The 13965-nt window shown below is 40.0% G+C and overlaps 1 protein-coding gene across 7 annotated transcripts in view; it reads left to right on the top strand.

The window, feature by feature from the left end:
* CUL2 (cullin 2) overlaps window positions 1-13965 on the top strand; it is a 56505-nt gene that overhangs the window by 24650 nt on the left and 17890 nt on the right. For all 7 annotated transcript variants that reach the window (XM_061586676.1, XM_061586677.1, XM_061586679.1 and 4 more), the window contains 8 exons: window positions 2299-2461; window positions 4464-4588; window positions 5499-5606; window positions 7530-7589; window positions 8718-8846; window positions 8952-9038; window positions 10104-10256; window positions 11774-11851. In XM_061586676.1, coding sequence (XP_061442660.1) covers window positions 2299-2461; window positions 4464-4588; window positions 5499-5606; window positions 7530-7589; window positions 8718-8846; window positions 8952-9038; window positions 10104-10256; window positions 11774-11851 — 903 coding nt within the window. The remainder of the gene's footprint in view (window positions 1-2298; window positions 2462-4463; window positions 4589-5498; window positions 5607-7529; window positions 7590-8717; window positions 8847-8951; window positions 9039-10103; window positions 10257-11773; window positions 11852-13965) is intronic.

Genomic DNA, 13965 nt, shown 5'->3' with positions numbered 1-13965 from the left:
AATAATCTGGCCAGGCTTGAATACTGCTTTAAAAGACTTTGCTCAGTGGCCAACACGCTCCCCTTTCATCCTGATTGGGTCATAGGACACTGGAGACACAGGGACCCTGCTGGGACCTGGCTCCCCAAAAACTAAGAGAACTTAAGACCCCCCAAACCCCGGATGACGACACCCCTGCTCACAGTGAGGTTCTCTACCATCTCCCTTCGTAAAGCAAGGTAGGCAGGGAGTGGTAGTGAAGGGCTTGCTTTTGCTGCCACTGCTAAAACAGCAGCAAAAGGGAAAATGTAAGCCAGGTGGAGAGCCCCCTGTCACTAAAGTGGCAGCAAAACAACAAAAATTAAGGCAAGGGGAGGGGCTAGTGTCACCCCGCTCTCACCATGAAATGGCAGAGGGGTGGCAGGGGTGATGAGATGAAAGCAACGGGGAGGGGAGCACAGATTGTGATTTGTCCCAGCCCCTCACTCCGCTAGGGATTGCCTGATGATAGGGTCATGGCAAAAGAAGCCCTTTGCGTTCTGTAAACTTTATGATGGCCGTCATTTCACCCCTCAATTGCCAGCTTCCATGGCAAATGAGAAATGTGGGTGAGCAATTTCTGCGGCAATGGAACTTGGCCTTTACCAGGGTAGAGCAGACCTTTCTATCTCGGACTCTCCTTTCATCTTGCCCCTCCAGCAAAATAAAATGCTGGTCTTCGGTTCTGGACTTGAGAACCTTGGCCAGATTCGTTAAGGCACTTAACGTTCTTTATACAGACGGTATTACTTAACATGCTCCTCATATATCGCCATTGGCCATGAGACAGTGGAGAAACCCAAAATAGAGCACAGCAATACCTCAGTTAACACAGTCCATGCATTCCTGGACATTCCTTTAACAGAAACTTTGGTCCCAGAGGTAGGAATAATATGGAAATAATAGGGATAGGTTCCTACACCACAAAAAAGAAGAGCAGGTCAACTTATTTCAGCACATTTGTTATTCAAAATTGACAATACACATGTTTGAAATGAAACAATCGGGTCAGGTAAGCCTTGCATACGGACCACTTGAAAGCTTCTTCCAAAATGCATCCAGGGATGCCTGCCTTGCCTTTTTTCATTTATCATGTAGCATCTGGCTATAGCAACCTAAAGCTTTGAGCACAGTTCTCCTCTCTGTACACTCGAGCAGGCAGGCAAGGGGCAGCCGCCACCACTGCCCTGCGCTTGATCGGTCTCTGTCCCTCTTCCATCCTCCCCTACACCCGAGCAGACACGTCTGCAGCAAACAGTCCTTCTAGGGCACCTGAAGCACTGCTCACTGCAGAGGCACCTGCGCCACCTGGCGAGGAGTGCCATTCCAGTTCATGTGAAAGAGCTGCCTGCAGCAGCCACAATCCAGTAGACAAGGAGTCACATTCTGACTATGTCAGAGTGTGTGCCTCCCCCACCCCCTTCCACCCAAAAAAGACATTGTTAAAAGAAGCTTCTTTCCTGGATAATTTGTTAACTGAGGTATTACTGTATAACAAGTTTGAATGCTGGTTTATGAGATAAATATTTAGAAGGCCTATCTCCATTTATAGGTCACATGCCCTGCAAATGAACATCATACATAGCTAACTAGAGCTGAGAAAACTCAAGAAGATTACAATAAATTTGCTAAGAGACAAAACGTCTTTTAATGTATAGGCAAGAATCCAAAGAGCCATTCAGGCTCATGAAGGGGGCTTGTGCTAGAACCCAGTGGAAATCTGACCACCTTCCTTTGGACAGCTGACCTACAGATCATATCACAAGCTGCTCTTGACACTTCCTTCAGTTCCAAAAGCAGTTTGTCATGAAGCTCAGGGAGCCACTATATCGATGTCTATGCAGTGTATAGATACTGGAATTATGTTAAGTGATTCCCAGTATATATGTATTGCTTAAAAACAAATGTGTCCTAATGAGTCTGAGCAGTGTCCACTGCTGCAATCCAAAAGACAGTTACCTGGGAGTAAGTTCCATTGAACCCAGTGAGCTTACTTCTGTGTAGACATGCATTGGATTGCAGCCTTAGTCAAGCTTTTTTTCCCCTTTGCAACAATGCAAGCAATTGATAGGAGCTAGACAGTCCGCAGTCATCCCTTAAGTGTGCCAACATGAATGGAATTGTGTTCTTAAGTATACTGTGTATTTAGTCATCTGTTGTGTCCAAATAGCTACCTTGGTCACAATTTGTTTCTGTTACTTTCAACTTCAGTGTTCTTGCTATTCCTAAATAGTCATGTAGTATTTTATTTCGTTCTCTTATCTCGAAAATTGCTTTTAGGTTTTATGTAGATTAAAAGATGAAGAAATGAGATGTCGAAAATACCTAAACCCCAGCTCCTATGGCAAAGTAATTAATGAATGCCAACAACGAATGGTAGCTGATCACTTACAGTTCCTTCATGCAGAATGCCATAACATCATCCGACAAGAGAAGAGAAATGGTAAAGGCATACAGGGTGAAAGAAATTTGACTTCTAAATAAAAGAACACTGCCTTCTAAATAACTTTTTATTTGGGAAAATCTGATTTTTTGACATTTTCAGTCACCAGTGCTAGCAAAGGACAGGCCTACATTTTTAATATTAATTTTTTTATTTGCAATTTAACAATGTAAGGAAAGAAAAAATGAAATGAAGTAAAAATAATAAAAGTACCAAAATAAAAAATATGAATGCTAATAACAATAAACCAGTGAGTTTACATTATGGATGCAATAACCATCAATACCTTTATCTTGAGTTGAGCATATAAGTTAATATAAGCCTTCCAGATGTCCAAATAGGTATCCACTCAAAATTGAAGTCTGTATGACATATGTTCCAGTGTAGCCAGGGCAATGAGATCCTCAGTCCATTGGTAATAAACAGTTGGTATTTATCCTTCCAGGCTCAAAGTATGTCTTTTTCCCCTGCCAAGGGTAGGTGAACAAGTTGCCTATGTAGCACTGGAGAGATTCTTCCCTGATACCACCACCACAACCCTTGAACAAAGATTATGTCTACAGCTTGTCCTTCTGTCAGAAGCTGGTAACATTGGGTTGTGTTCAGCTAAGTCTTACTCAGAGCAGATCCATTGAAATTAATGAACCTAAGTTAGCCCTGTCCATTAATTTCAATGGGTCTACTGTGAGTAGGACTAGCATTAAATACTACCCATTGACAGCATTGCTTCCTGATCAGATGGAATGTTTACACCAGCTCATCCAGTCGTTGTCAGAAGCGTTACTATCTCAAGCAATATACACAATATGGATAAAGCAGATATGTATTTTATGTTTTATTATCTCAGCTCTGCAATCAGTTCCAGTGCAGTTATATCATTCTGCCTCTCTTGTCTTCTCTCATACATCTTTACAAACTTTCATCGCATTTTCTAGAATGAATGTTGGTAACGACAATATCACATATCACATTAAAGTATCTCCTCCTGCTGGCAGAATATTCTTTTTTGCTATATTAAAGATTTAGAGATACGCCTTGATGCTAGAAAAATGTTTTGCTGTGATGGCACATGTTTGGGGGTGAGGAACTGGTGGCCCTCCAGATGTTGTTGGGCTACTATTCTCATCATCTGGGGCCGAGGGAAGTTTTAGTCCAGTAGCCTCTGTAGGGCTGCAGGTTCTCCACTGCTGCTGTACCAGGTGATTTTTGGCAGCCTAACTGGTGGTCTAGATCAGTCGTTCCCAAACTTTTTTCCCCACAGACCCTCTTGAAAATTGCTGGTGGTCTCGGCAGATCGCTTAATTACTTTCTGCCTGTTGTAGCAATTGTAATATACTATGCTAGATGCTGCATGATTGTAATTGTATTTCTATTGCTTTTCTCATATTTTATCAGAGCTTGGAAAAGTTACTTTTTTGAACTACAACTCCCATCAGCCCAATCCAGTGGCTATGCTGGCTGGGGCTGATGGGAGTTGTAGTTCAAAAAAGTAACTTTTCCAAGCTCTGTATTTTATAGTATTACAGTTTGCATTCCATAAATTTCAAACTGTAATACAATAAAATATAATGTAAGAAATAAAAGAAGCAACAAAATTAAAATTAAAAATCAATATTGATATTTAATGTGGGAATGCCATGAACCACCTGACCATTGATGGTCCACAGACCACACTGGTCTAGGAAATGCACAGTGAGAAGGATAGATGTTTTTGTTCCTAATCTTTGTAAACTACTCTGGAGTTTTCAGTAAGAAATGCTTTCACTTTTTGTAAAAATGCTTTCATTTCAATTTTAAAAAAAGAATTACATGCAGTCTTGACTGCTGCCTCTTTTCCTTGTTGCTCTTTTGCCTAATTTATGTGTATGCTGTGCCTTCATTTCTTAGTATCCTAGGAAAGTGTAACTGCCTTGAAAATCATGCTGTTTAAATGTTGATATTGAAGACCAGTAAATTCTTTAAGTACCGTACATCTGAAAACCTAGACTTTCCTTTATTGCAGACATGGCAAATATGTACACATTGCTTCATGCTGTGCCAAGTGGATTACCTCATATGATTCAGGAACTACAAAATCATATTCATGATGAGGGCCTTAGAGCAACCAGCAATCTTTCTCAGGAAAATGTAAGTTTTGTCTTCAGTGGAAGTGGAGCAGATTTTCTTTCATATGAGGTAGTCATATGAGGTAGTTCAGTCTCTACCGACCAGCATAATAGCCTGCATGTTTTTGTTGCTGGTTTGATTTTTTTTACAAAAGCTAGTTGTTTAGCATACACTACAATAGAAACTGTTATTTTTAATTTATTTAAAGCCTTTATATACTGCTTAATCATTTTCATTTCTAAGCGGTGTACATGGCATTTCCTTGATTGATGGACATGTGATCAATGTAAGAACACCTATGTGTATATACACCATTTATGACTCTGCCAAGAATGCCTTACATGCTAATGCTCCCCACTACTCTCTAACCCAGCAAGAATTCTGGCAGTTGTTAAATACACTCAAGTGACCTTTAGTGTTCACTTATACAAGGACACAATAGGACAGAACTAGGTTAAAATAAGGAGTTGTAGTCAGCTAAGTCCTACTCAGGATAGACCTACTGAAATTCATCAACCTAAGTTAGTCATGTCTATGAACTTCAATGGATCTGCTCAGTGGGACTAGCATTGACTAAAACCAAGGTATTTAACTCTATAAATGCAGTTTGCACCTCTCTTGAAAAATTGGCAGCAATCACATTGTTTTATGAGACCATGCGGTTATGTAAAGTGAGTATAGCAAATGTTCCTTGTAGGCTGTACTGGTCTGTTGCATTTTCACACCTTGACATTTTCCATTTACTATGCCTGCAGTCTTAACCCCATTTAACTGGGAATAAGCTCCATTGAATTCAGTAGGACTTTTGAGCAGACATTGTTAGGATTGCACTGTAAACACTTTCTCTCTAACATAATTCTCAACACCTTTTGGCCACGTAAAGTGTGTGTTTTTAATGTTGCATTTGTCCAATCTGTGATTCTGTCCTCAGATGCCCACGCAGTTTGTGGAGTCAGTGTTGGAGGTACACAGTAAATTTGTTCAGCTCATCAACACTGTTTTGAATGGTGACCAGCGATTTATGAGTGCCCTTGACAAGGTAATCCTAGTGAAAAGGCTACATCTTCCAAATAATTCTAAGAACCATCATTTGTGAAGAATCCTAACTGGTGCATTGAATAGTGATAATAAATGGCAATGACCTGACTTCTCACAAATAGCAATGAATGATTTCACTTTTACTTATCCAATATAAGTAACTGGAACAAGACAATGATATGTTTTAAACTCAATTTAGAAGCAAAATCAAGTTACATTAAAATAAACTGGCCACATAGGTTTCCTCAAACATATCAGCAGTTGGCCCTTCAATGTCAAGATACTAAACTAATCTTCTGTATTGGACTACAGGGATAGGGGAGAGATCATAAGCATGTGTTTCAGGATCTAAAGAAGCAGCTGTGTGTGTGTGTGCGTGCGTGCATGTGTGCGCTTCTGTTCCCTTCCTACTCCTGCCCTTAAATGTTGAGGACCCTTTAGAGCAGCCTTTCCCAACCAGTGTGCCTCCAGATGTTGTTGGACCACAACTTCCATCAACCTCAGCCAGCATTGCCAATGGTCAGGAAAGATGGAAATTGTGGTCCAACAATATCTGGAGGCACACTGGTTGGGAAAGGCTGCTTTAGAGCACCATCTCATAGGCATGAGATCTCTGGATACCATTTGTAAGCTCACATACCTCTCATGGGTTATATTTATTGGAGAACCCACAAACACAATCCAAGATCTTGAATGCTACATGTTCATTAGCTTTCCATAGTCATCTAGAGTGGTCCATGCATAGGCTTTTATCCCTATAAACATACATTTATGAGGAATGCATGAATGCGCACAAGTTTGGGATTGTAGGTATAGTTATCAATAGCCTGTTTGATTTTTTTACCATTCAAATATAGGAAGAACATTTCCTTTTGGTAAAGATCATGTTTGAAATGCTTGCACTCCTCACTTGCAGTTACATTTGACAGTCATCAAATTACTGTACATTCATTGCACACTGGAGAGAGACTAACTCCTTCCCAACCTATTTCTATACATCATACAAATAACAGATATGATTTCTAAAAGCTTAGAAATCTAGTTGTTAGTACCTGATATTCCTTTCTCACAGTATACTCTGCAGGTAGCAACTGTCCTATCTTCCAATATCTTGAGACTTTCTTAAAAGCAGAGTTATCTGAATATTTCAGTGTTGTTGAGTTATGAGGGAGGGGGAGAAACTTGTGTTTAATCCTGGTTTTGCACTAGATTTACCCAGTGGCCCACACAGGGGTGTGTGTTCTGTAAACCTGATAGGCACTTCTGTATCTTTACAATACCTAGCACATGGCTAGCACACTGTAGATGTTTAGTAGTAGAAAGCAGATGTGAAGAAACACGTTAGTCATTCTTTTTTTAAAGAGTAATTTAGATTTTCTGTGTATACAACAACAAATAAATAAAACAACAACCAAGGAACAATAAATATGTCACCCTATGCAAAAAAGAGAGATTACATTTGGTGACAATAGTACTACATGGGAACAGGAAGAATAAAAGGAAGTAAATTTCAGAAAGCAGCATACACATCCCACCAAAACAAGACGATAAGGGTGACCTTACATTGCCCTCATCTTCAATAGTGTAACATATAAAAGGGTACCATATTGGAGTGAATTTATCTGAGGATGTCTCCCCGCAAGCTTTCCTTCACTCTTGAGTTAATTTTTCATCTACAGCAAGTTGCCATAGTATAATGAACCAGTTTTTAATCAATAGATGCTCTGCTTCTTTCCAGTTTAGGTTAGTCATTCTTGAGCCTAATTTTGTCGTGAGTCTGGTTGAAGATGCATGATAGAGCCTACATGCCTTTGTTGGGGATCTACTTGACATTAACTCTGAGATGACATGTGATCATGTGGGTGAGACTGATCCTCTGCTGTCAACATACCGTGTAAAAATGTTTTCTTGTGTTCCTAAACAGGCTCTGACATCAGTAGTGAACTATAGGGAACCAAAGTCTATCTGCAAAGCTCCTGAGCTGGTAAGTATTAAATGCTTGATAATGAGCCATACCTCCAAGGGTTGAAGATTATCCTTCTCTTTTTTGGCTATGTGTGCACATATACTCATACCACACTGTCTCCCACACATGGTTTTTGTGTGACTTAGTTAGTGGTGTGTCCCAATTTAAACTTGTCATTCAAGAGTTATTGTGCAAAAAGCAGATGTCAATAAGTTTGTTGGCTTCTATTATGGTTGTGATCATGATTCATGTGTTTAATTATTAGCTGTTACGTGGAAGAATTGATGAAAGGATTTGTAGTAAAAAAGGGGAAGGCTAAAGAAAAACCTAGGTAATTATTGGGTATATGAGTGGTTGATGAAGATGAGAGATTATAATAACGGTTATGTGGTAGAATGTTTTTGAGACCTTAATTTATGTTCAGCAAATCATTTATACACCTATATAGAAATTTATATATTGACTATAGTTACATATATGGATATGTTATATTGTACAGTATATCCATGTACTCGGTATGTCTTCTTAAATTGTTTGAAATTGAGTGTGTGCATATACACACACCTGGGTTTTTTATGTAAACTGATTTGAGTTCTGTTTGATAGTAAGTGGTCTATAAATGACATAGTAGTTGTTGTTGTTTAAGTGCTCAAATGTAAGCATAAACGTTATTCACATAACATCCTATGTGGTTTTTCAAGGGCCTTTCAAAACCAGTGCATCAAATTAAAGCACTAAGATGACCTGTTGAGGCAAACTAGTCTTTGCTTTGGCTTAACTTACATCAGTGGTGGGAAATCCGTGAACCTCCTGATCTTCTTGTATTCCAACTCGCATCAACTCCAGCCAGCATGGCCAGTGGCCAAGGGTGATAGGAGTTGTTACCCAACAACCTCTGGAAGGCCACAGGTTTCCCATCCCTTACAAAGCTGTTTTTAAGGATTACTGAAAGTGTATGTGAAGCACTTTGGACACTTGATCTGTGTTCCCTGCATTCTAAAAAGCGTTAGGTTGCATCTCTTACTCAAAAGAAGGCACAGTGTCTTAACTACACTGTTAGTCATCCTTATGATTATGGCTTGATAACTAATCTGCTTGACGAATATGCTTCTTCTTCCTCTTTTTTCCCCTTTTTTTACACTTGAGCTGGCCAAGTATTGTGACAACTTACTAAAAAAATCGGCAAAAGGCATGACAGAAAATGAAGTGGAAGACAAACTTACTAGCTTCATTACTGTTTTCAAGTACATTGACGATAAAGATGTTTTCCAAAAGGTAAATTATCACCACACTTATGAACTTAGTATATCAGGTGTTTGTTTCACCTTTTCTTTTCTTGAAATGTACGGAAATATGAACTCTTGCTCTTCTTTCATATAGTTCTATGCCAGAATGCTGGCAAAACGACTTATACATGGTTTGTCTATGTCCATGGATTCTGAAGAAGCTATGATTAACAAACTGAAGGTAATTTTTAGCTTGCCTGAATAAAAGCTACATAGAGTAGCAAACATTGCTGACACTTCGAAGCTGTTATTAAGTTGATTCTAAGGAATTGCCCCTAAATAGACTTAGAATCTCACCTAAATTTGGTAACCAATTTTTAATTGTGCCAATAAAAATCTAATTGCACCCCCCCCGCCCCCAAGCAGATTCTAGTGGGATCACCCAGTCTACAAATAATTAGCTAGCTGAAGGTTGTCATTTTAAAAAAGAACCAGCAGATGGTGCCCAAATGCTACAAGCTAGCAAGTTGCAGTCCTTGCATAGAGTTTTTTTCAGAGGTTGGGAGACAAGCATTTGTAGAAATGTCCAGAAATGTCCAGATGTTGGACTCCCAGCTCCAGTCTACTGTGGGCCACAGATTCCCCATTCCTGTTTTAGAGCTTTCATTGCTTGCAGCTCACATATTTATTTTCTGTCTCACCATAGTCTAATTCTGCACACTTCAGAACCCCTCAACCCAGCCTTTCCCAACCAGTGTGCCTCCAGATGTTGTTGGACCACATCTCCCATCAGCCTCAGCCACCATTGCTGATGGTCAGGAAAGATGGGAATTGTAGTCCAGCAACATCTGGAGGCACACTGGTTGGGAAAGACTGCCTGAACCAGTGTCTGGGGAAACCCTATACTACCTCCCAGAAGCCCAACTGGTACTGCTGCAGTCAGTGTGTATGTAGCTATCATGGCTACTTGTTGAGCCAAGCCCATGATACTACTGAGGTTAAGCAACTCCTTGTCCTCGTGCCCAGAGCACTTTTGTGCGGGTGGGGGAGGTTCACTTGTTTTTCCATACTACTGTAAAAAAAAAATACAATGGCAATCCTAGTGTCACTGGTCGTCCCCTCACCCACCTGCCACCACCACCCGTTGCTGGAGTGGCTTCAAAAGCTTGTCCTCAAAAGTAGAGAACATGTCCCTGATCAGTATTTATCACATAACTTTTTTTTTTAAAGGCTATTCACTTACTTAATGTTTACAGTCTGTGTGTGCCTTAACTACAAATCTTGTATGTGTGGTTTTGTTTTCTAGCAAGCCTGTGGTTATGAGTTTACTAGCAAACTCCATCGAATGTATACAGACATGAGCGTTAGTGCGGATCTTAACAACAAATTCAACAACTTCATAAAAAATCAGGACACCGTCGTAGATTTGGGAATTAGTTTTCAGATATATGTTCTTCAGGTATTTAAGCCGTGATGTGTCTCTTGCTTCACTTCACATAGCGCTCAAGCAAGCCTTGTCCTCAATATGCCTGCGCATGCCAACTCCATTTCAGACTGTTCCACATACAGCACAAAGTCTGAAGGAATTCTAAGCATATTGGGGTGAATACACTTGGAATCCTCCCTGCAATCAGAAACCCTGAATGCAAGAAGGCCTCTCAGTTTCTCAGCATCTGAGTTTGCTCTTAGTATATATGAAGATGAACGAATACAGTTTATTGATCCAAAAGTCATCTCCGTGGGCATAAACCCTAGATAATTCAGTAATTCATCTGAGCAAGCACAACAGCATTACATACTATAGTGTCACTCCTGCTTTCATAAGCCATTTCTCATCTGCAAATACAGTCCAGCATGTGGATGCATTGTTAGGGCATTTAGCTGTGCCATCACCCAGTTGCTTGGAACATGTAATTCTGTGGGAATATATTGGGAAAGCCCCATACGATATTCTAAAACAAAACAAATTTTGAACATGTGTGTTGAACTGTGCAGGGTTGAAGCAGCTTATATAACTCTTGACATTTCATGCTTGCCTAGTCGTAGCCAGAGGCAATGTTGGATTCAAACCACTTCCTCCAAATCGAGCATTTTTTTCCTCTGTGGAGGAAGCAGTTTGGATTCTGCTTCCTCTAAATGGCAAAAGCAACACACACACCGCAGTTGCACTAGGAAGCTCTCAGCAAGGAACTGCCTACTGTAACCAAACCCAACAGGGCTTCCTGTTGGCGCTAGTCAACTGATCGGTGCTGACAGGGAGCCCTACTTGCAAAGGAACAATTGGGATCTCACTTTAAGCTCCTGAATGTTCCTTTATAATCTGCAGGTATCAGGCAGATGGTTTGTGGGGAAGGGCTCTGAGCTAGATTGAGACCTGTGCCAGGCCTAATCAGGCATGTGGGCTGGAGGTTCTCCACCACTGCTTTAAACCAAGCCTCGAAGCAACTTCACCTAACTCCAGGAAACATGGCAAGGTGAACAAGAGCCTTCAGCCCATGGAAATGCGCAGACTGGTCACATTGTGGATTAGATTTGATGGATGCTATATGAGAAGATAAATTGTAGCGGGTATATGTCTGAATAATTCTGTAGATCAATCTCTAGTCAACCTGCCCTGCCTCCTTTGGATGAGAATAGTGAAAGCAGCCATAGCTTTTAGCTTGTAGAAGTAACCAAGACTGATACTCTTATCAGTTAGCTTTGACAGATAGGAGAGTCCAGGCTTCCTCTGCTTATGAGCCAACTCTTGCTATGTGGGGAGGAGCAGGTTTTTGTTTTATGTTTTTCAATCTTGTTTGTGCCATTTTATGGGTGCCCGTTTATGCCTAATAATTTCAAATAAGGTCACAGTGAACAGCTGTGATTCAGCTAGGCTGTCATGACTTTGGATTTTTTTAGGAATGACACTGGTTTTATATGCCTTTTTTAGAACTAGTTCCAATATAACATAAGGTATTTAATGTGTTTATTTTCCAGGCTGGTGCATGGCCTTTGACTCAGGCGCCTTCATCTACATTTGCAATTCCTCAGGAACTGGAAAAAAGCGTACAGATGGTAGGTTAGTAGGAGATTTCTTGCAGATTTAATAACAGTCTTAAGTTGAGGTTTGAAAAACACAAACCAGCCTTCCCCAGCCTTGTACCTTTCAGGTGCTGTTGGACTCCATCTCCTGTCAGCCCCAGCCAGCATGGCTAATGATCAAGGATGATGGGAGGTGTAGTTCAGCAGCATCTGGAGAGCACCAGGTTGGGGAAGGCTGCCTTAAACTGATCAGAATTACTGTAAAAATAATTGACGTTACATATAAATAATTTAAACTTAAGTTAAATTTGGATGCCTTCAAAGTGTGATTCTGTAAGGAGTAGGAGGTATGAGTTTTTATTTATTTATTTATTATCATTAATTTTATCCCACCCTTTTTCCAAAACTGGAACTCACGGCGGCTTCCAGATAAAAGAACACATATAATTAAAAACATACAAAAGTCTAGATTAAAATAGAATTAAACTATTTACAGTATTAAAACCATTCATACATACAGTTAAAATAATTCAAACTCAATTTAAAATAATACAGTTAGACAATAGCAATGCAGCACCCTTCAAGCCCTGTCCTTAACAGCCTTCAGTTCCAAAGGCTTGTTGGAATAAAAAAGTTTTGCTTGCCGACGGAAGGACTGCAAGGAGGGGGGCCATTCTTGCCTCCCTAGGAAGGGAATTCCAAAGCCTCGGGGCAGCCACCGAAAAGGCCCTATCTTGTGTCCCCACTAGTCGTGCTTGTGAGGACGTGGGTACTGAGAGAAGGGCCTCTCCTGAGGATCTCAGGGCCCGGGCAGGCTCATATAGGGAGATAGGGTCTGACAGATAGCCTGGACCTAAGCCGTATGAGTACAATATTCTCCTAACACCACAATGAAAATCTCCAATCCTGTAATAACTATGAAAATCTTCCTGTGGCAGGAGAAAGGGTGGATGAATAGATAAAGCGTAGCACTTCCAAAGTACCAAAAAACAAGTCTTTTACATTCCCATTTGGACTCATTCGGATTTGAGGTTTAACTGCAGTTTATCTTCTAGTTAAAATGTAACATCCAAAAATTCATAAAAAGAAAATGACTATCCACTGTTTGGAATATATTGCCTCTAACAAGAGGGTGCATCAATATCCTTTCTGCATATGTTGCTTGCTGCATATTTTCCTACCTGCTATGACTTGCAAGTAATTTACTCAATTGACAAATGTGACCCCATTCTCAGGATTTCACTATTGGCACATTGAAACACGACTGTTCATTGCATTTTTCTTTTTCTTTGACACACTGGCATTCCATGCTCACCTGCTAGGAAAGATACCAGCCCTCCTAGATTTCCAGACTAGCAAAATAAATATGTTCCTGACCCCCACCTCTGAGTGCTGTGGACAGTTGTTCAGCGTGTCTGCACTCTTCAGTCCCAACACTCACTTTCATGCTAGACAAATTGCTGTTTAAGATTTTTTGGGACTAATCAGGGTAAAAACACATCAAAATTAGCAGCAAATATATACCCTTCAGTAAGACGAGCACCTGGAGCTCTATGGTCTGTTAGTAGGTTTTTCTGTTTGCTTTGTGCTTAATGTATTTCAATCTAGATTATTTCTTGTGTAATGTTGAATTTATTTTATGTTTTTACATTGTTGGTTTTTGTCCTGCTTGAATTTATTATGTTTTATAAACTGATTTATCTTTGTTGTAAGCTGCTTTGGGCACAGCTTGCTGTGGAAAGGTGGCATATAAATAAACTCAATCAATCTGGCAGTCATTAAATACTTTTAACACTCTGGTTAAAAATAGAAGGAAACTGAAATTTTAGTAGTGTTGTCATTTTTAATAAGCAAGGTTTGTGTGTGAATATCAGTAAGATCTTTGGATGACATGTTTAATTCAGTGTTCCTTTGTAAGTACAATTTTTGATGTTTTTCCTGTATAATTCAGAAAACCTGGTATCAACCTGCTCTGTTATAAATTATAGATTGGGTGCTTAGGAAAGGGCTACTTGTTTGATTTAACTCATGATTCTGTGGAAAGATATTTTCTCACACCCTTGCACACCTATACACAAATCCCAGAAGCAGACTGATTATTTAGGCTATTGGCTTTTGTAATGTTTGGTCCTCACTCTAATCTCTAA

The sequence above is a fragment of the Rhineura floridana genome, chromosome 10 (assembly GCF_030035675.1).
Source record: "Rhineura floridana isolate rRhiFlo1 chromosome 10, rRhiFlo1.hap2, whole genome shotgun sequence".
In the NCBI taxonomy this organism is placed as follows: Eukaryota; Metazoa; Chordata; class Lepidosauria; order Squamata; family Rhineuridae; genus Rhineura; species Rhineura floridana.
The sequence above is the reverse complement of the archived record's forward strand: the minus strand, read 5'-3'. Positions and strand labels throughout refer to the sequence as shown.